The sequence below is a fragment of the Sarcophilus harrisii genome, chromosome 6 (assembly GCF_902635505.1).
Source record: "Sarcophilus harrisii chromosome 6, mSarHar1.11, whole genome shotgun sequence".
NCBI lineage: Eukaryota > Metazoa > Chordata > Mammalia > Dasyuromorphia > Dasyuridae > Sarcophilus > Sarcophilus harrisii.
Window position 1 is genome coordinate 143,371,195 of NC_045431.1, and position 21,473 is coordinate 143,392,667.

General features: G+C 32.6%; 1 protein-coding gene across 1 annotated transcript in view; it reads right to left on the reverse strand.

Annotated features, from left to right (window-relative positions):
- STPG2 (sperm tail PG-rich repeat containing 2) overlaps positions 1–21,473 on the reverse strand; it is a 554,539-nt gene that overhangs the window by 511,696 nt on the left and 21,370 nt on the right. Inside the window, exons 4-5 of the mRNA XM_031941927.1 lie at positions 17,513–17,677; positions 8,408–8,520 (exon numbers count right to left, since the gene is read on the reverse strand). Coding sequence (XP_031797787.1) covers positions 8,408–8,520; positions 17,513–17,677 — 278 coding nt within the window. The remainder of the gene's footprint in view (positions 1–8,407; positions 8,521–17,512; positions 17,678–21,473) is intronic.

Consider the following 21,473-nt stretch of genomic DNA (forward strand, 5'->3'; position numbering starts at 1 on the left):
ATATTTTACATTTAATTGAAAAAATTAATACAATTAAGTGGGGAAAAAGAAAAAAGAAAACACAGGTGCTCCATCAGCCAGCATCATACTATCCAAATGTGGAACCATCAGTAACAGTAAATGGAGAAATTTTGAAATGCTGTGGAGAAGTTCACTTACTCTGACATCTCTTTCCAGGGATGTACATATTGAAAATAAGACTGATGCATGCATTGTCAGAACAAGTTTAGAGTATGGGAGACAATGAACGAAAGTGTGGGAAAGAAGAGGTATTACACTGACTACCAATCTGAAGGTCTACAGTCACAGCTGTAAGCTTGTGAAACCTAGGCAGTAAATGAGCACCATGTCAAGAAACTGAATCATTTCCATTTGAATGATATTAGGAAGATTCTGAAAATCACTTGGCATGATAAGATATCAGACACTGAGGTCCCTTCTCAAACTAAACTGCCAAGCATTCAAACTCTTCTGCAAAGAGCACAACTCTGCTGGACTGGCCACATTGTTCAATTGTCTAACATATGCTTGCCAAAAAGATTATTTCATGGAGAACTCAAATAGAGTAATTGTTCACGAAGTGGTCAGAAAAAGTGATGCAAGGTCACTCTCAAAATCTGTAAGAAGAATTTTGGAATTCACTGTGAAACATGGGAGATACTGGCACAGGACTACCCAAAATGGCATTCAATGATCCAAGAAGAAGGTGCTGGCTCTATAAACAAAGCAAAGTTGAAGTAACTCAAAAGAAACATGATATACACAAATTTAAAGACTCCTCCCCAAGTGTTCACATGGACTATTTGTGCCCTATCTGTGGTACAGCATTCCAAGCTTGTGTTGGTTTGATTAGCCATAGTCAGACACACTGTAACTTGACCCTGACAGAGTGATGTCATTTTGATCCTTTTCAAGAATAAAGGACAACAATCATAGAAATCTATCTTGTCTTACAGGAAAGTAGAAAAGAAAGAGAATAAGACATGGAGGAGAGACACTGATAGGAGGGAGGGAGGATGGGAGGAGGCAATGGTCAAGAGCAAAATATTTTTGAGGATGAACATAGTGGAGAAAGAGACAGAGAAATGGAGAGAATATATGGGGGGAAATAAAATGATTAAGGCCTCATTTCTCAAATATATAGAGAACTGAGTCAAATTTATAAGAATACAAGTCATTCCCCAGCTGATAAATAGTCAAAAGGATGAACAGGCAGTTTTCTGATTAAGAAATTATCTATAGTCATATGAAAAAATTTGTAAATCACTAATGATTAGAGAAATGCACATCAAAACAATTATCAAGTACCACCTTACAAAGATCAGATTGACTAATGACTGAAAAGGAAGATCATAAGTGTTGAGAAGATGTAAGAAAAATCAGAGACTAAAGCACTGTTGGTTGAGTTAAAAACTGCCCCAACCATTCCAGAAAGCAATTTGGAACTATATCCAAAGGGCTATTAAATATGCATACTCTTTGATCCAGCAATACCACTAAGAAGTCTGAATCCAAAAGAGATCCAAAAGGAAAAGAACATAAATCATTAAAGCAGCTCTTTTAATGGTGGCAAAGAACTGGAAATTCAAGGCATACCCATCAATTGAGAAGCGGCTGAACAAGTTGTGGCATATGATTGCAGTGGAATACTATTGAACTATAAGAAATAATAAAGATTTACATGAACTAACACAAAGTGAAATTAGCACAACCAGGAGAACAGTATATACATAGTAACAGCAATATTGTACAATGATTAACTGTGAATAACTTATTTTCAGCAGAAAAATGATCCAATACAATTCTGAAGAGCTTATTATAAAAACTGCTATCCGTTTCCAGAAAAAGAATTGATGGAATCTAAACAATGCATACTTTTTTTTTTTTAAACTTCATTTGGAAGGGGTATAGTCTTACCTTTCTTTCATAACATAACAAATGTGGAAATATGTTTTGCATGCATATTAATCTTTATCAAATTGCTTGCCTTCTCAATTTGGAGAATTTGGAACTCAAAATTTAAGAAAAAAAATGTTTAAAATGTTTTTACATGTAATTATAAAAAAAATTTAAAGAAAAATACAACTGAAGAGATTGTTACTCAAACATTACAAACAATAGGAGTGGATAACTGAAGACAACAGCAAAAGAACACTGAAGACAACAGCAAAAGAACTGACAACAGAAAGATCAGTAAAAGAATTCTATTTAAATATATATAAGGAAGCTTGGGTTAATGTGAAATTCTGATAGAACAATGAAAAGGCAAACAGAGGACACTATGGACAGAATTTGGTGATACTTACCCTAGAGATGAATGCTTTTTTGTGGCTCTATACTACAACATAGAAGACTACATGAAAGGAAGGAAAGACAGTAAGGTAAAAAAAAAAAAAAAAAAAAAGGAGTGTGTGTGATGTACTGGAATAAAATTTTTAAGAACTAGTAATGAAGGGAAGGTGACCTCTGGCTCAGAAAGAGAAGAGCCTATAGAGGAGTAACTGAGGAGGAAGGGAAAGATTGAAAAGAGGAGGGAAGGAATGTCTTATTTTGGAGATAGGAGAGTGTTGTATTGATAAATGCTCCTACAGGTTTGGGATGAGGACCTTACACTGGATGAGGCCTGGGGTATATAGTGTCTGACAAATCTGCTTGCCCTTGGGGCAACTGGTTCTTGGAAGAGTGGAAAAGCATCCATGCAAGGAGATTTCCAGGAAAATGTAGAGGGAAAACCATCAGTTAGAGAGCATATAAGGGCAATTAGATGATATAGTGAATAGAATACTGGCCCTGGAGTCAGGAAGACCTGATTTCAAATCCAGGTTCAGACACTTAATACTTACCAGTTTTGTGACACTGGGCACAAGTCACTCAACCCTCAATTGCCTTGTAGAGGCGAGAGCAAGAGCAAGAGAGAATAAACATGAATACATTGGGGGAGAGAAGAAGAGGTGAGTTGAGGAAAAGAAGATGATTTATCAAGTGGCATTGTCTTCTCTGATACCTGCAATAATCAGCACGATTTTTAGAGTGAAGCACAGTGGAAAAGGTTTATCCATGGGATATGCCCAATGAGACAGTGGCAGAAAGCCTAGAAAATAGATCCCAGAACAGATACCTTGTAAGTTTTCACTCTATGAAGAATACAGAAAAAAAGAGTGAGACCAGATGAAATTAAAAATGAAAGATTGAAACAGAAAAAGAAGTTGTATAATGAAATAAGAGAAATCCTATTTAGAAAAGGGCATAAAAGAATGAAATTTTAAAACTAATGAATAGGACTAGCTGAAAAAGAGAGGAAGGGGGGAATGTACTTGACTAGGTTAAAAAAAGAAAAGAAAAAGAAAAAAAGGAGGAAGAAATATATAACTAGATAAAAGCAAGAAACTAATAAATAAAACCCTAAAGAAAAAGGGGTGACAAATAAGAAGATGGGATCAGGGAAAAGGAGAAGAAAAGAGACTGTGGGAGCAGTGTCAATATTTTAAAGTGATTATGATAACTGAAGTATCATAATGCTGTGTTCATAGCAGGAGAGAATTACAACTTCTTAAAAACTATTTTGAAGACAAATGAAGAAATTTTAGAGACAAATAATTCTTATAAATTTAAATTCTAATATATTAAACAATCCAATAAAAAAGAAAAAAACAACAGACTGCATAATAAAACAAAATTGTACCATCTGTTGCTTATTAAAAAATATGTTTAAAAAGCAAAAACATATACAAAATAAAACTGAGAGAAAAAATTCTTATATATCAAGTGAATGCAAAAAAAATAAGAGGTGCCAACATGCCAGCAGAGAAGGCAAAAACATTCAAAAAGTAATAATAAATAAGAAAAGTGTTATGCTAAAAGGAAGCACAGAAAATAAACTAATATATATTATATCATAATATGTTATATTTTATTACATTATAACTTATATACCAAACTTACATATACCAAATGAGTATTCAAATTAACTAATGAAACATTATCTAATCTTAAAGAAAATACAATAACAGAAAGGTGACAACTTAACACAAAAATGGCTTTCATTCCCCTCTCTTGGTTTTGAATAAGCCCAATAGAAAGAAAAGCAAAAGAGAAAATATGGAATTAAAGAGATTTCTTTAGCTCTAGAATTAAGACAAACATTATCTTCTAAATGGGACAGCAAAAGAATATACATACTTCTCTGCAGTTTTTGTAAAAACTGAACATATCTTAGGACAAAGAGGTATTATAAGGAAATGTAAGAAATGCAAAAATACTCAATACACTATAGACCATAATGCAATAAGAATAGAATTAGTTCAGGAACCAAAAACAAAATGCATAGTCAAATAGAGATTTACCAATGAAATCTTAAATAATGAGTGTTTCAAAAAACAAATAAAAGAATCAATAAGTAACTATGTAAAAAAAAATTATGAGGAAACAAAATAACCAGAATTTCTGGAGCATACCTAAAGCAGTTATCAGGGTGAAATTATATCCTTGTAATCCTATGCTAATAAATTATTCTAAATTACTGATAAAGAACCCCACAAAAATCTTCTTTATTATATATGTTCTAATACTTAAACCAGGGAAAGAAAATGCAGAAAGAAAACTATAGACCAAAATATAATTGACTCAAAATCATTCATTATGATCAAGTTGGATTTATGGTCAATCAACAATAAAAGGATGATTCAACATTAAGAAAATAATCAATATAATCAAGCATATTAAAAACAAAAACACACAAAACCACATGATCATCTGAAAGGATGCAAAAAGCCACTGACAAAATACAATATTCTTTTATACTAAAAACTTACAAAGTTTTACAAAGAATTGTTATAGACAAAACTTTTTCATCTATCTAGTATCAAAAGCATGTACCTTATACAATGGAGATAAATTAGAAATTCTTTTCCAATAAATATGGGAGTGAAGCAAGATTGTTCATTATCCTCACTATTATGCAGTGTAGTACTGGAAAATCAATAGCAATAGGATAAGAGAAAGGAATTAAAGAGATAAAGTGGAAATAAAAACTAACCCTATACACTGCTAAAGTGACTGTTTTGACCAGAAAACCCCAAGGAATTAGCTATTGAGAAAATGAAAAGCTTTAGCAAATGTCCTCAAATAAAATCCTCACAATAAATCTTCAAAAATCAACAGCATTTCTATATAAAAACAACACAAGAAGCAATAATATAAAGGGAAATTCCATTCTAAATAACTACAAAATGCATAAAATATCTGAGGATAAATCTCCCAAAGCACATAAAAGACTTGCATAGGTTCAATTACAAAGCACTCCTTTGAAAAATAAAGACCAACCTAAATAAATGAAAGAATATTCAATGCTTATGTTTAGGCTGTGCCAATATAATAAAATTGATAATGCTACCAAAAGTAACTAACATTTTAATGCTATGTTAATCAAATTACCAAGAAGATACTCTATAGGGCTTTATAAAATATTAACAAAATTCATTTAAAAAAACAAAAAAATCTATAATAAGAAGGGAAATGAGGGGAAAGTAAGGACAAAGGAAAAACAATGCTCACATATCTCAAATTATATTATAAAGCAAAAGCTATCAAAACCACCTTGTATCTGTTAAAGAATAGAGACCCAGATATATCAACAGAACAAACTAGACAAGGGAGAATTAGAAATAATAGAACTTAGTAAACCAGATTTTGATAAAAATGGAAAATATAAATTACCTAAAGGAAAACTCCCTATTTGATAGCAACTGCCAAAAAAAACTGAAAAGTAAAAATTAAACTTAGACCAAACATTTCTTATCACATTCCACAATACATTCTAAAAGAATATTTAAAACTTAAGGTCATACTTTAAAAATATTAGAAGATAAAAAGATCATTTACCTTTCATGGCCATGAATATGAAATATACTCTTAATGAAAAAGAGCTAATGATAACTACAAAATTAAATAGGTAACTTTCTTTATTTGAAAATGAAAAGTTTCTGCACAAAAATTAATAAGAAGAGAAGTGGCTGAATAGAGGAAAAAGTTTTTTGTATAAAATTTCTCTAATAAGGATTTAATATTCAAATACACAAATAATTAAAGAATATACAGAAGACAAATAACTATTCTCCATAAAATAATCAAGGGAGATGAATAAATGATTCTGAAAAGAACTGCAAAATTTTCAGAAAAATCTGAAAAAATACTCCAAATTACTAAAAATAAAACAAATTTAAATCAAAACAACACTCAAATTTCACTTCACACTTTATAAATTGGCAAAAATGACCAAAAAAACAGTAACATTACTAGTAGTGCTATGAAATGGTGTATAAAAAAAACATTCTGGGAAACAATTCAGAACCATGCAAATAAAATGGCTAAAATGCCTATAACCTTTGAACCAGAGACGCCATTTCTGCACTTGTACCTCAAGAAAGTCATCTATAAGGAAAAATATCCCCATACACTCCAAAATATTTATAGCAGCACTTTTTATGATAGCTAAGAATTCGAAACAAAGTACATGCCCATGAATTGAGAAATGGCTAAACAAATTGTGGTATATAAAAATAATGAAATATTTACTATGCAGTAAGCAATGTGTGTAATCATTACCTCATGGAAAGATCTATATGAATTAATAGAGAGTAAAATAAAAAGCAAATATACATATATATATGTATGCACATATAGAGACACAAAGTAACATGTGTGTATATACATACACACATACAGTTACAAAACAATGAAAACAAAGACAGATACCAAAAAAATTAAAGTAAACGTAACAAAAGTATAAAAATCAAGCGAGACTTAAATGAAGTGATATATGAAAATGCCTCCCCACCCCCACTAAACTACTCTTTCATAGAGCTATCTTCACAGGTGTCACACATTGGACATATTATCAGACTTTTTCAATATATTGATCAGTTGTGCTAACAATTTTTTTCCTCTTTAAAAAATACTATTTGTCATATGTAATGACTCTCAAGGAGAGGGCTAGGAAAGGTATATGAGATAAAATAGTGGTGTTACTAACAGAAAATATCAATAAAAAATTGAAAAAGACAGAGAGAGGGAAGTAAAAAAAAAAAAAAAAAAAAGGGTATGACTGCACTGCACTGTGATGAGAGCTTCAAGAGCTGTGTGCCTCAGCTGCCAGTGACTCTGAATCACAGGCAAATATGGGATGGGAATCTGACAGCCCTAGATAAGGAAAGAACCAGTTGATAAGGGTCTCAACTTCTCACATTGCTGTGATTTTCATTTTCTCATTCATTTTCATTCTCTTGTTCAGGCTTCAGAACTGTTTACCTACTTAATAACTTTCCATTCTTCTTTGCAGTGTTTCACAAAGTAACATAGTCTATACCTCTGCTGCTCGGCTTCCATTTCTTCAGAGAGGCATCAATGGATAGAGCATTGGATCTGGAGTCAGGAAGACCTAAATTCTATTCCAGCCTCAGATATTCAGCAGCTATATGATCTGACAAGTTACTGACCTCCCGTGTTTGCTTCAGTTTCTTCAGTGGTAAAATAAGGATCATAATAACACCTTCCTCCCATAGCTGTATTTAGGATCAACTATGATATGATAAAGCACTTAGCACAGTGTCTGGCATTGAAAATGTCTGTTCCCTTGCTCCTCTATTCTCCCCAAAATAATGAATTCAAGTATCTGCTTATTGAGATGATTACTGGGCTCTTTTGTCACTTGTTTTTGCAACTACTTAATATCAGTAAAAATCTCCTTAAAAACATGATCATCAGAGTCAGTGATTTTGATCTGATCTATATTCCATTTCCCTAAGCCAAGTTTTTTAATAGGCCATTTAAAACTATCATAATACGCAGAGTATAAATCTCTTAATTTTTACCTTTATTCTTAATTTATTCTTGTGACCTTTGTTTTAACTAAGGCTTGCTCTGTTAAATCCAACTGTACAATCTAGGACAAGTTTGTCTGACAAAAGGAGTAGCAGCTAATAAACTGAATTTTTCTAAAAGATGATGTTATCCATTTCTAACAAATTGTAAAGAACGACTAAACAGACAGTAAAGATTCTATGCAACATTTCAGTAATCCTGAGGCCAAGTACTCTTTAAATTTCTTTAATGTGTTATTATTTTTCAGAATAACAAACATCATCATTCAACCCTCTGTATTCTACAACCAAAAGTAATTCTAAAAATAAAATTTAGTTCCTATTTCTAATGTTCTATTTTTTTTAATCTTTTAAATTCTCTCTTTCTTAAATGGGCTCTATTTACCTCCCATGAGTCATTTGATTTCCATAATTTGTTTCATAACCAAACAATCAAGGAGCTAGATTAGTGGCCTTCTATAATAAATTGCTATAATATAAAGCTTCTGTAATAAACAGCTAAACTGAAATTACTACTCCAGTTTACTTACTGAGGTATATCATACTCCCCAGGCCCAGGGCCTTCCAGTATTGGTAAATCCCGTCTTCCTGACAGGTTGCCAAAATGTACTCCTTTATATTTCGAAGTTGAATCAGAAGCATCCTAAAAAACAAAAGAAAGACTGCTCAATCACACAAAAGTAAAGACTTTTCTTCACCCAAAGCAGTAGAAAACTCAGTTCAGAAATATGAATAAATATCAATTCTTTAAAATTCAAAATTATTTTACCTTTCAATTAGAGATTTATATTCCCAAAACCTAAAGTCAGTACTTAAATATCTTTCTAACTAACTGGATATGTACTCAGGAATCTTTCTTCATCACTTAATTTTCTATGCTATTTGATTAAGCATCTTTTGCTTTGATCTATTATGTTCTCTTCTTTAATAAAAATAAACATTGGTAATGGCTTATGAGCCCTACTTTTATTCTGATCACTAAGTTAGTTTGAAACTGCTAACTTTCCTTTTTTTTTTAAGTATTAAGCATTTTTTTCTCTTTCCTACCTCTCCTCCCCCCACCAAAAGAAAAGAAAAAACAAAACCCATATAAATATTCATGTCAAGCAAAACAAATACCCATGTTGGCCAGATCCAAATATATTTGTCTTATTCTATATATTTTTCTATCATATCTGCCAGAAGATGTCATCAAACCTCTGGAATTATGAATAATAATTTCAAAGTCTTTCAAATTTTTTTGGTTTTGCAACATTGTTATTGTATAAATTTTTGTTCCGGTTATATTCACTTCATTCTGCATCAATTCATACAAGTCTTTCCAGGATTCTCTGAAATCACCTCTTTAATCACCTTTTACAGAACAAAAGTATATTCATATATTATTAGTTATTTAACATTTCTCTAATTAATGGACATTTCTTTAGTTTCCAGCTTTTTGACCCCACAAAAAGAACTGCTATAAACATTTCATACATATAGGACCCTCTATTTTCTTAATCTCTTTGGAGCAGCAGCTTAGTATTTTAAGGTCAAAGGATATGCATAATGTATTAATTTGGAGGGTATAATTTGAAATTACTTTTCAGAATGACTTAATAAATTCACCACTCTATTAAAAAAGAGTAACTCTTTCCTACAACTCTTTACATTTGTCCTTTTTTCTCCTTTGAGATTTTTGCCAGCTTGATAAATGTGAGGTATAACTTCAGAATGGCTTTTACATTTTACATATTTATATCACTTGATCACTTGTCAATTGGAGGATGGCTCTTCTTATAAATTTGAATAAGTTCTTTGTATATCTTCGAAATAAATAAAACCTTGAAGTAAAATATGATGAATTGAAAACAATATAAATTTACACCTGCTTAACTCATTAGCCCATATTTTAAGTAAAATATCCTATCTACAATGACAGTAAGATTTTTTTTAAATCCAAACATAAAATTAAAAATAAATAAATGCAATTTTAATAATTAAATCACTAATATCTTTATAGTAAAAAATTGTGTCAATATCAGCTTCAAGATCACTGTCGATTTGGTATGTCATTAACAATAAAACAATTTAAAGCAAACTCAGCAAGGGGTTGCATAAGTGAACAATTAATATAATTTGAAGAATTACTAATAATTACTACTGTTGATAATAAAATGAATAAAGAAGGTGCTGTGGAATTTTATTTTTACACTATGGACAATTAGGCTTGAAAACAGATTTTGTGTGAAGAATTGAAAATCCCACAGTACATTAATTCAGGGCCTAATGAACTGCTTTTCAGTAAGGCAACATATATCTAACTCTTTAAATATTATCTTAGGTAAATATGTCAGTGTCAAAACTCTAATGGCATTCCAAACCTTAAAATCATTCAGTGAAAAAGAAATTCAGAATATTTCTCTAGACTGAAACAAAATCTCAAGAATTTTAAATCAAAATTCCATATAAGACAATAAATATAAATATACAACATTTTTATTTAAAAATTAAACTGAATGAAAATTTAGCATCGGATTCATTAGATGGTCTTAATATTTATCCTCTGATTCAAGATTGCTTCTAGCACATAAATATATTTAGCAGATACATTTTAAAGTTCAATATCCAACAATGGCTGGTACATGATAGGTTTTCAAGATTTGCTTGCTAAACGAAATTGAACTGAATTCTACTATTTAAACTGAAACTCACTTCTGTAAACTATTCACATAATTCTTTTCCTCTGCTCCTACTTACATGCTACTCAATGATGCTAAAAGAAGTCAAGCAACCCCCCAAGAGGATTCATTATAAACAAGGCTCTAACTATAGCAAGGTAATTCTTGTATTTCTCTCTAACAGACTTTCTATTGTATTTTCTACCAGTATTCTATCTCATATATCTCACTTCTTCCATGCACGTTTTCAGTAGAAGACTTAACCTTCAATTTTGCCAAGAAAATAAAGGCCATTCACTGGGAATTTTCTCCTCTCTACATCCCTTTTTAACTTTTTATACTACCTATGTCCAATACAATGATTTTCAAAATATAAATGGTGTCCTCTCTAAATAATGTGCATTTAGCACATTATTTTTAATACTTTTCAATATTCAATGCTTCCCATTCACTCCTGCTAATAGTAATATAAGTAGCAGTTCTACCTTATTTAAGTAATGCACTGAAATACTTATCGTTCAGTTGCACAATAATAGAGTGGATCTTCACCATTCCTCTTTGGTGATGTAATGTAATGTAACATAAACACCATCACTGCATAGCAATAAATTGTATTGAAATAAATGTGGCATAACATAAGAATATTCTTTTTTTCTTTAAGAAAAAAATCACCCTCTTCTTTGAGCAATTTTAATAAATAGGTAATTTATTCATGAATAAATAAATAAAAGTATTTAATGCATTACTATATAGGACCCATAAAATAAATTCCTACATGGGTCACGTCTGAATAAACACACACACTGACACACACACACATCTTAAGTTCGTTGGTCTCTCAGTCAATGAGTGATGTCTTTTATCTTAATTCTTTTGAACTTATGGTTTATCATTGCATTGATTAGAGTTCTAAAGTCTTTCAAAGTTGTTTTGTTAGACAGAGCCAAGATGGTGGAATAAAGGCAGGAATTCACTCAACCTCTCCCCCAAACCACTCCAAATTCCTTTAAGTAATGACTCTAAACAAATTTTAGAATATTCCAAAGATGGACTAGAACATTTTCCAGCTGAAAATAATTCAGAACATCAGCAGGAAAGTTCTGGACACCAGAGTAGTAGGAGTCCAGAGTGCAGTCCTGGTATAGACCATGCTGGGGCAACCCCAGCCAGGCCTTGCCCCGCCCCTGGCCCAGCCCCAGCCACTCGGACCCCAAAACCAGTCCTGGCCTGACCAGACCTCTGAATCATCAGCAGTGCTGATGGCTTCCAGATCTCTCATCTCAGAGCACCAAAGAGACCTGGAAAGTCAGTGGAAAGAATCTGTAGCAACAAGGTGGGGAGTCTGCTGTGTAATTCAGTGCTGCACCAGTGCAGTTAGGCTCCAGTCACAGGGCTCAAGAATCTGCAAAGTAGAATTCTTGATTCAGCACACTAGATCTTACAACCACAAAGGGTCAGGGACAGCTCCAGGACACACAAGTGTGCTTGGGATCAGGTTCCCTGAAGGAGTTTGAAGATCGCTGCACAAAATTCCTGAAGCTTGGGACGATGCACCCATCATCCTGGAAATAGAACCCCACTTTAATAAAGAGTCAAAAACCACATAATAGGCTGGGAAAATGAGCAGAAAACAAAATTTTCTGACCATAGAAAGTCAATATGGTGACAAGGAAGATCAAAATACACGTTCAATTGTTGGTTGAATTGTGAACACATCCAGCCATTCTGGAAAGCAATTTGGACCTATGCTCAAAAAGTTATCAAACTGTGCATACCCTTTGATCCAGCAGTGCTACTCCTGGGCTTATACCCCAAAGAGATACTAAAGAAGGGAAAGGGACCTGTATGTGCCAAAATGTTTGTGGCAGCCCTGTTTGTAGTGGCTAGAAGCTGGAAAATGAATGGATGCCCATCAATTGGAGAATGGTTGGGTAAATTGTGGTATATGAATGTTATGGAATATTATTGTTCTGTAAGAAACGACCAACAGGATGAATACAGAGAGGCTTGAGAGACTTACATGAACTGATGCTAAGTGAAATGAGCAGAACCAGGAGATCATTATACACTTCAACAACGATACGTATGAGGATGTATACTGATGGAAGTGGATTTCTTTGACAAAGAGAAGATCTAATTCAGTTCCAAATGATCAAGGATGGACAGAAGCAGCTACACCCAAAGAAAGAACACTGGGAAATGAGTGTAAACTGTTTGCATTTTTGTTTTTCTTCCCGGGTTATTTTTTACCTTCTGAATCCAATTCTTCCTGTGCAACAAGGGAACTGTTCGGTTCTGCACACATATATTGTATCTAGATTATACGGTGACATATTCAACATGTATAGGACTGCTTGCCATCTGGGGGAGGGGGTGAAGGGAGGGAGGGGAAAAGTCAGAACAAAAGTGAGTGCAAGGCATAATGTTGTAAAAAAAAAATTACCCAGGCATGGGTTCTGTCAATAAAAAGTTATAATAAAAAAAAGTAAAAAAAAAAAAAACAAAAAAAAAAAACATGTTCAGAAGATGATTTAAAAAAAAAAAAAAAACCAAAGTTCCTACATCCAAAGCCTCCAAAAAAAAAAAAACCAAAGTTCCTACATCCAAAGCCTCCAAAAAAAAATAAGAATTTGTCTCAGTACATGGAATAACTCAAATCCTTGCACATACTAGAAAATCAGGTAAGAGATATAGAGAGGAAAAATAGGAAAAGAATTGAGAGTGATGCAAAAAATTACAAAAAGTCAATGAGAAGAATTTCTTAAAAAGCAAAATTTTTCAATTGGGAAAGGGAGTACAAAAGCTCACTGAGGAAAATAACTCCTTTAAAAATAGAATTGAGTGAATAGAAGCTAATAGCTTTATGAAAAATCAAGACACAGTAAAGCAAAACAAAAAAATGAAAAATTAGGAAAAAATGTTTAATATTTTTATTGGAAAAATAATTGACCTAGGAAGTATATCCAAGAGAGATAATTTAAAAATTATTAGCCTACTTGAAAGTCATGATTAAAGCCTGGACAACATTTTTCAAGAAATTATCAAGGAAAATTATCCTATTATTATAGCACCAGAGGGTAAAATAGAAATTGAAAAAAATCCACCAATCACCTCCTAAAAGACATCACAAAATGAAAACTCCCAGGAATATTATAGTCAAATTTCAGAACTACCAGGTCAAGAAGAAATACTCTAAATATCCAGAAAGAAACAATTCAAGTATAGTGAAGCCACAATAAGTACAACAAAAGATTTAGCACCTACTACATTAAAGAATTGAAGGGCTTGGAATGTGATATTCTGGAGAGCAGTGGAGCTAGGATTGCAAACAAAAATCACCTACCAGAAAAATTCTTCAGGATTAGACATTCAATGAAACAGAGGACTTTCAAGCATTTGTGATGAAAAGAACAGAGCGGAATAAAAAAAATTTGATTTTCAAATACAGGACTCAGGAGAAGCATAATGAGGTCATCAAGAAAGGGATATAAACGGGAGAAATACAATTAGCAATAGCAATTGGGGAAAGAATTTTAAAGCAACTTTCTTTGATAAAGACCTCATTTCTCAAATGTATAGGGAACTTTGTCGAATTTATATAAAAAATCAGTAAGAATCATTCCCCAATTAATAAATAATAAAAATATAAACTATGCTCAAAGAGTCATATCTCTTGACTTAACAATTCCATTATTAGATAAGAATCCTAGAAGAAATAAAAATTAAAAAGGAAAAGGACCTATATGCACAAAAATATTTATAGCAGCTCTCTTTTCAGAGCAAAAATTGGAAATTGAGGGAATGCCCATCAATTGAGGAATGGTTGAATAAACTATGGTATGTGATTATGATGGAATATTACTGTTTTGTGGGAAATGATGAGCAGGATGCTCTCAGAAAAGCCTAAAAAGTCCTCCATGAACCCAAGCAAAGTGAAGTGTACTGTGTACAAAGTAATAGCAATGTTATGGGATGATCAGCTGTGGATGACTACTCTAAAGGATTTATGATAAAATATCCTATTTATACCCAGAGAAGGAACTGAAACATATTCTCTTTCTCTTTCTCTTTCTCTCTCTCTCTCTCTCTCTCTCTCTCTCTCTCTCTCTCTCTTTTTTTTTTTTTTTCCTCTCTCTTTCTCTCTCTCTCTCCTTAATTTTCTTGAAGGTTTTTATTTTCATTAGGGTAGGAGATCTATGGAATTTTTTTTTCACAACTTGACTTTTATGGAAATGTTTAACATAACTTCGAAAAAATGGTTTGGTTTTTTTTTCTCTATACTGTTATATAAATTTTCTCCTAGTTATGCTCTTTTCACTCTGCATCACTTTAGTTTACAGAAGTCTTCCCAGTTTCTTCTGGTATTGTCCATTTCATCCTGTTTTATGGCATTTTGTTTAGCCATTCCTTAATGTAATTTGCTGGGTATAGTTGTATTTCTAAAATGACTGGCTCACTTTACAGGTAAACCAGCATAGTATACAGTACCTATTTTCCCATAGTCTATCCAATATTTGTCCTATTTCTCATCTTTTCAGTGTCATGAAAAGTGGAATCTCAAAATGCTTTAATTCAAGTTTCTTTAATTATTAGTTATTTGAACATTTTTTTCATATGCCATATGGAAGCCTGAATTTCTTCCTTTGAAAATTATTTACTAATACCTTTGACTATTTATCCACTAGAGAATGGTTCTTGATTTTATAAATTTAAATCAGTTCTTTATATATCTTGGATGTGATATATTCATCAGAAAAATATGTTCAAAGGTTTTTCCACATTACTTGCTTCCATGCTCATTTTCAGCACATGAAATCTATGCAAAAAAGTTTAATTTTGTTAAATCAAAATTGTCAGTTTTATCTAGTATGATGATTTCTTCTTGAGTTGTCATCAATTCTCCATAGACTGAAAAATAATTTCTGCCTTGGCATTCTAATTGTTAATGATGTCACTTTGTGTACATACAGGTCATGTATCCAGTTGGAACTTATCTTTCTATGAGTACAAAATGTTTTTCTAAACCTAAGTTCTTTCCCAACAGTTTATGTCAAACACTGAGACCCTCCTCTAGTAACTGGGTTTTTTGAGTTCACTGAATGCTATGCTACTATGTTTGTTTATTTGTCCTTGTAAATTTGATCTGTTCTATCGACTGACCCTTTTATAAATTAGGACCAACTCATTTTATTGATTACTTCTTTGAAATACAGTTTGAGACCTGTTACTAAAAGACTTCCTTTCCTACTTTTTACTTATTATTCTTGAAATTCTTAACTGTTTTGTTTCCTTTCTATGAATTTCATTTTTTTCTAACAATATAAAATATTATCTAGGAGTTTGATACAATATTTAGTACATATTTAGATAACATTGTCTTTTTTTTAATTTCAAGTTTCTGATTCTTTCCTACTCTCCTAATCTCCTTCACCCACTGAGAAAACAAAGAATATGATATTAGCTATATAAGTGAAATCATACAAAACATATACTTCATATATAATTTTCTTACTTTACTTTTTTGCCTCATTTTTTCAATATGAAGTATATGTTTTGTATGTATATAATATTTTTCAATATTTTGTGCTTCTTTTTCCTTTCCCTATTTTCTTACATTATTCTGATTTCTTTTCCCAATTTTTCCTCTACTCATTTTTTTCTTTTAATTTTTCCAGGAATTCTTGTTGGATTTGAGTCTGTCCACTTAATATATTTCTTTAAATCTTTTTTTGGTAACCATTTTCACATTATTATCTTCTTCTGAATTCATGCTTTTGTCTTCCCTGCCACCATAGCAGTTTTTTATAGTCAAAATTTTTTATTGTTTACTCATTTCCAGTCTATTTCTTGACTAAACTTTCTGTTAAAGCTGGACTCTACTCATTGGGGAAAAGGGGATTGAGGAGACACTGTTCCAAGATTCAGATTTTATGCTGCTATTTTCAGAGCTGGTTATGGAGATCTGCAAGTTTTTGGTATTTCCAGAGTGGTGTGATTCTGGGAGAGATATGGTCACTGTTATTGTGGCCTGTTGGTCTTTACCCAGGAATATGCCTTCCATTTGCAAAAGCTAGCACTCCTCTCCATCCTAAGTCAACTGTTATGGCTGTTGTATCCACATCAGCATGTGTGAGTTCCAGAGAGGTCTTTACCCTACCCTCACAGACTTTTCCTAACAAGCCCTTAAGGTTTGGGGGTCACCAAAAAAAGTCTCACTCCTGACTTTTTTTTGCTCTGTCACTCCAAAATTTTATTTGAGACATTATGATTGCTGCTATGAAATTGAATGATACTTGCTGCTTGAAAACAAATCTATGGTAAATCTGACCAGCATACTAAAAATTAGAAATATCTCCTTACCAACAAAGTTCCATATGATAAAAGCTATGGGTTTTCTCACTGTAATGTATGGTGTGAGAATTGGACTATAGAGAAAACTGAATATCATAGAATTGATACTTTCAAATTGTGGTGCTGGAAAAGACTTTTGAGATTCCAAGGGATAAGAAGGAGATCAAGTCAGGCAATAAATAAAAGTAATAAAATAAGATAAAACCGTTTCACTTAGACTACTCACTGAAGGACAAATACTGAAGCTAAAGTTTAAATATTTTTCCACATAATGAGATAAAGTACTCACTGGAAAAGCCTGAGATATTGGGAAATTATAAAAACAAAAGGAGAAGGGGACTGTAGGGCATGAGATAGATAATGTCATGGAAATAATGAACATGAGATTGGACAACCTTCAGGAGATAGTGAAGAAGAGTGATGAAGAGTCAAGACACAACTGAACAAATGAACAATAACCAATGCCTGAAACAGTAATTTAAACAAAAGTATTGGTTAGATCAGTATTTAAACTTTCATCGTTCAATTAAGTTACTTTAACTTACACAATTAACTTTTCTACATTGAAAATTAAATAAATCTATACATACTCTTTACACTTAAAATATTTTGTAAAATACTTACGAACAATGGTTTGTAGAATGCTGGACCCAGTGTTTTATCCAAAGGAGGTGGACTTTGTTTTAATATAGAGCCATCTTCTTTTATATTATAACCATGTGACTGCCCAGGAGAAGGAATGGAAGGCGCATATACATTTTTGAAGGCTTTAAATTTTTTTGAAGTTTTCTGTAAAAGTGATTTTAAAATTAATAATCTTTCAGCATGTGAATAAATAAAATAAATGGTAGATAATATGGGGGATGAAGAACAAAATTTACTGAAATCTACTGGAGGACCAAGAATTAACTTCAGAATTCAAAATTCATGATGAAAGAAGGAACTCAATGATGGTAAGTCATTCAACAGAACATATTATCAACATTTTGGATGTCTTCTCAGGAATCAAAATAAAAATCACAGTTCTATGAGTTGAAGACAACCACTTTTTTCGATCAGGAAATGAAATCTATCTTCAGGCCCTTAACACCTCTTTCATTCTTCATTAGTTTTCAAAGATTACTAAGAGAAGCTTAGTAATCAAATGTCAGCTCTTTTAATACTCTGAGATCCAGTTCATCTATTGCTATGACTTACTATTATAGAATTTAGAGTTAAAAAAGACTTAAGAGATCCTCTGTAAGACAGAAATTTCTCATCTTACAAATAATTAAACCAAAGTTTGGAAAGGTTAAATGATTTATCCAAGTAGTATATAACAGATCTGGTATTTAAACAAAGATCTTCTAGCTCTAAATCTAAGAAACTTTCAGTACAGCATATTACTTCTCATGGTCCTTAAATACTTAGTTATCAAATATTTGTTATTTAATTGTCAAAGAACTATTTTATTCTATCTTTGTGTATTATCCTGATGAACCAACCAATCAAAACTTAGGCTGTTAGAATCCTAGCGTTAATTCAACTTGAAACAAGGTACTAAGTGGAACTGAAAAACAATGCTTGTGTTCACACCTGTACTCACTGGAGGTCACATGTTTGGGAGATTTCACGGTTTAGTATGAGATATCTAAATTTACACCTCCCTTGAAGCCCTTAGGGCCAGAGAGCACTCTGGGAGAAACCCATATTCCCTCTCTCCCAAAAGAGATCTATATAAGAAACAGACAGAAGCTCTCTCAGGGAGTTGAGCTGAAAACACTGAGAGAAGAGTTCAGCTGAATTAGATTGAAGAAGGGAGTATCGGTCAGTTCAGCAGAAGCCCACTCTCGGAGACGCAACCAGATTGGGAGATCATATATAGAAAGAAAGCTCTTAGAGCTTCAAGGAAGTTACTTTGGAACACTGACTGGGTCAGAGAGGAACACTCTGGGAGGAAGCCCACAAGCCCTTTCTCCGAGGCAAGAGAGAGTCATTACAACTTTTACCTTGGTGCTGGCTGGAGGCTGAAGAAAAAAGAAGCAGAAGCAAGGGACAAAGCTGCAAGAGCTCTTAGAACCAAGGAGAGAGAGAGGTCTCTAAGAAAACTAACCGGGCTATATTGGAGATAATAAAAGATCAGAACTTTTAGCACCTGGCTGCATTTGGATGATTATTATTTGTAAATGAAACTAAGGCTGCCTCCAGAAAACCTCCCCAAGAAACTTGCTTTCTCCCAGAGAGAACCATCTTATTATTATTTTAAAGAAGAAAAAACACCACATTAGGCTATAATTACAATGTACTGGAAATGACTAGAAAAGAGAGACTTAAAGACTAGAAGCATTAAGAAACTGGAAACTGAGTAGATGCCCATCAATTGGAGAATGGCTTGAATAAATTATGATATATGAATGTTATGGAATATTATTGCTCTGTAAGAAATGACCAGCAGGATGATTTCAGAAAGGCCTGGAGAGACTAACATGAACTGATGCTAAGTGAAATGAGCAGAATTAGAAGGTCATTGTATACAGCAACAATAAGACAATACGATGATCAATTCTGATGGATATGGCTCTCTTCAACAATGAAATGATTCAAACCAGTTCTACTTGTTCAGTGACGAAGAGAGCCATCTACACCCAGAGAAAGAACTGTGGGAAGAGAGTGTGGAGCCCAACATAGCATTCTCACTCTTTCTGTTATTTCCTTGCCTTTTGTTTTCTTTCCCAGTTTTTCTTTTTCTTCCTTCTTGATCTGATTTTTCTTGTGCAACAAGATAACTGAATAAACATGTATACATATATTGGATCTAACATGTATTTCAACATATATTTAACATTATTGGACTACCTGCCAGCTAGAGGAGGGGGTGGGGGGAAGAAGAGGAAAATTTGGAACAAAAGGGTCAATGTTGGAAAAATTACCCATGAATATGCTTTGTAAATAAAAAGCTTTAATTTTAAAAAAAAAAGGAACATGGAAAAAATTTTCTCTGCAAAGAAAAGAATAATAGATTTTACTTTAGCCACTAATTTTAAATTTATGTAAATCTTTATATTTTTAAACATATTTCCTGTAATGTCCAGGTTAGCTTTCTGGAGGTCTTCCAGAAGGGCTTTGGTCTCAGCAAGATAGACACCATGAGAATGGTCAAGAATAGAGTCTAGATTGTCTTGATCTTAGTGCAGGAGGCATGAGAGCCACCACTAGGCTGGTCAAAGACAGAATGTCCATCTTCTAGTCCTTCTTAGCCCTTATATACCTTATTGTAATTACATCATTACAGCATACTGATTATGTGTGAATTTAGAAAACCTTTACATCATTATGCTAAGTACTAAGTATATGTATACTAGAGAACTATTATCTCATCAATTCCACAGAATTAACACCTTGTTTCAAGTCTATTTTTCCAGAATTACAGTTCTCTACAATTTCCCATACACAATTTATCCTTGGATTCTGCTTTTTAATCCCACTTCTATGACCCTATTTTCTTTTATGAGTGAACTAATCCTATTCACTTTCACAATGATGTTCAATGTGTATTTTCTTCCATCTTATTCTATTCTGTTTTCTACCCCAACTTTTTTTTTTAAGTATTTAAAATTTTCCTCAGTTACATTCAAAACAATTTTTTAAACATTTCTTTTTAAGATTTTTGAATTCTAGGTTCTCTCCCTTATCCCAACCCACAATTAAGAAACCACATGTGAAGTTATACAAAACATTTCCATAAAGATCAAGTTGTGAAATAAAATATACATTTCCCAACCTCATGAAAATAAAAGCCCTCAAGAAAAATTAAGTTGAAAATAAAGAAATAGAGAAATAGCTTAAATCTGTATTTATACACAAATCTTCTCTGGATTTCTCATCATAAGTCTTTCAGAGTAGTTAAGGATGATTGTACTACTGAGAATAAGTCATTTACAGCTGATAATCCCAGAACATTGATATTATTTTGTATACAGTATATTTCACTTTGTTCATGGAGGCCTTTCCAGGGTTGTTTTTTTCCTGAGAGCATCTTATTCATCATTTCCCAGAGAACAATAATATTCCATCAGAGAAACTTGCTTCAAAGAAATTTTTTACAATTACTATTGCTAATTGTATTTCTCCCCCCCTCAATTTATTCTCTCTCCTTTCCCCCTGTCCCTCCTCAAAAGTATTTTGCTACTGACCACTCTCTCCCCCAATATGCCCTGTCTTTTACCATCCTCTCCTCCTTGCCATATTTCATTCCCCTCCTATTTTCTTGCAGGCTAAGATAGATTTCTATACCCCTAATAAGTATGTATGTTATTTCTTATGTGAGCAAATTCTGATGAGTAAGGTTCACTCTCCTTCTTCTCCCCTTCTTCCCCTCCATTGTAAAAGCTTTTTTCTTGCTTCTTTTTTATAGCAGATAATTTACACCATTTCACTTCTCCCTTTTCTTTTCTCTCAGCACATTCCTCTCTGATCCCTTAATTTCATCTTTTTTTTAAAGATACCACCTTTTCATATTCAACTTATACCCATGCCATCTGCTATATATATGTATTCTAATTGCTGTAATAAAAATGTTCTAATGAATTACAAATATCCTCCATAT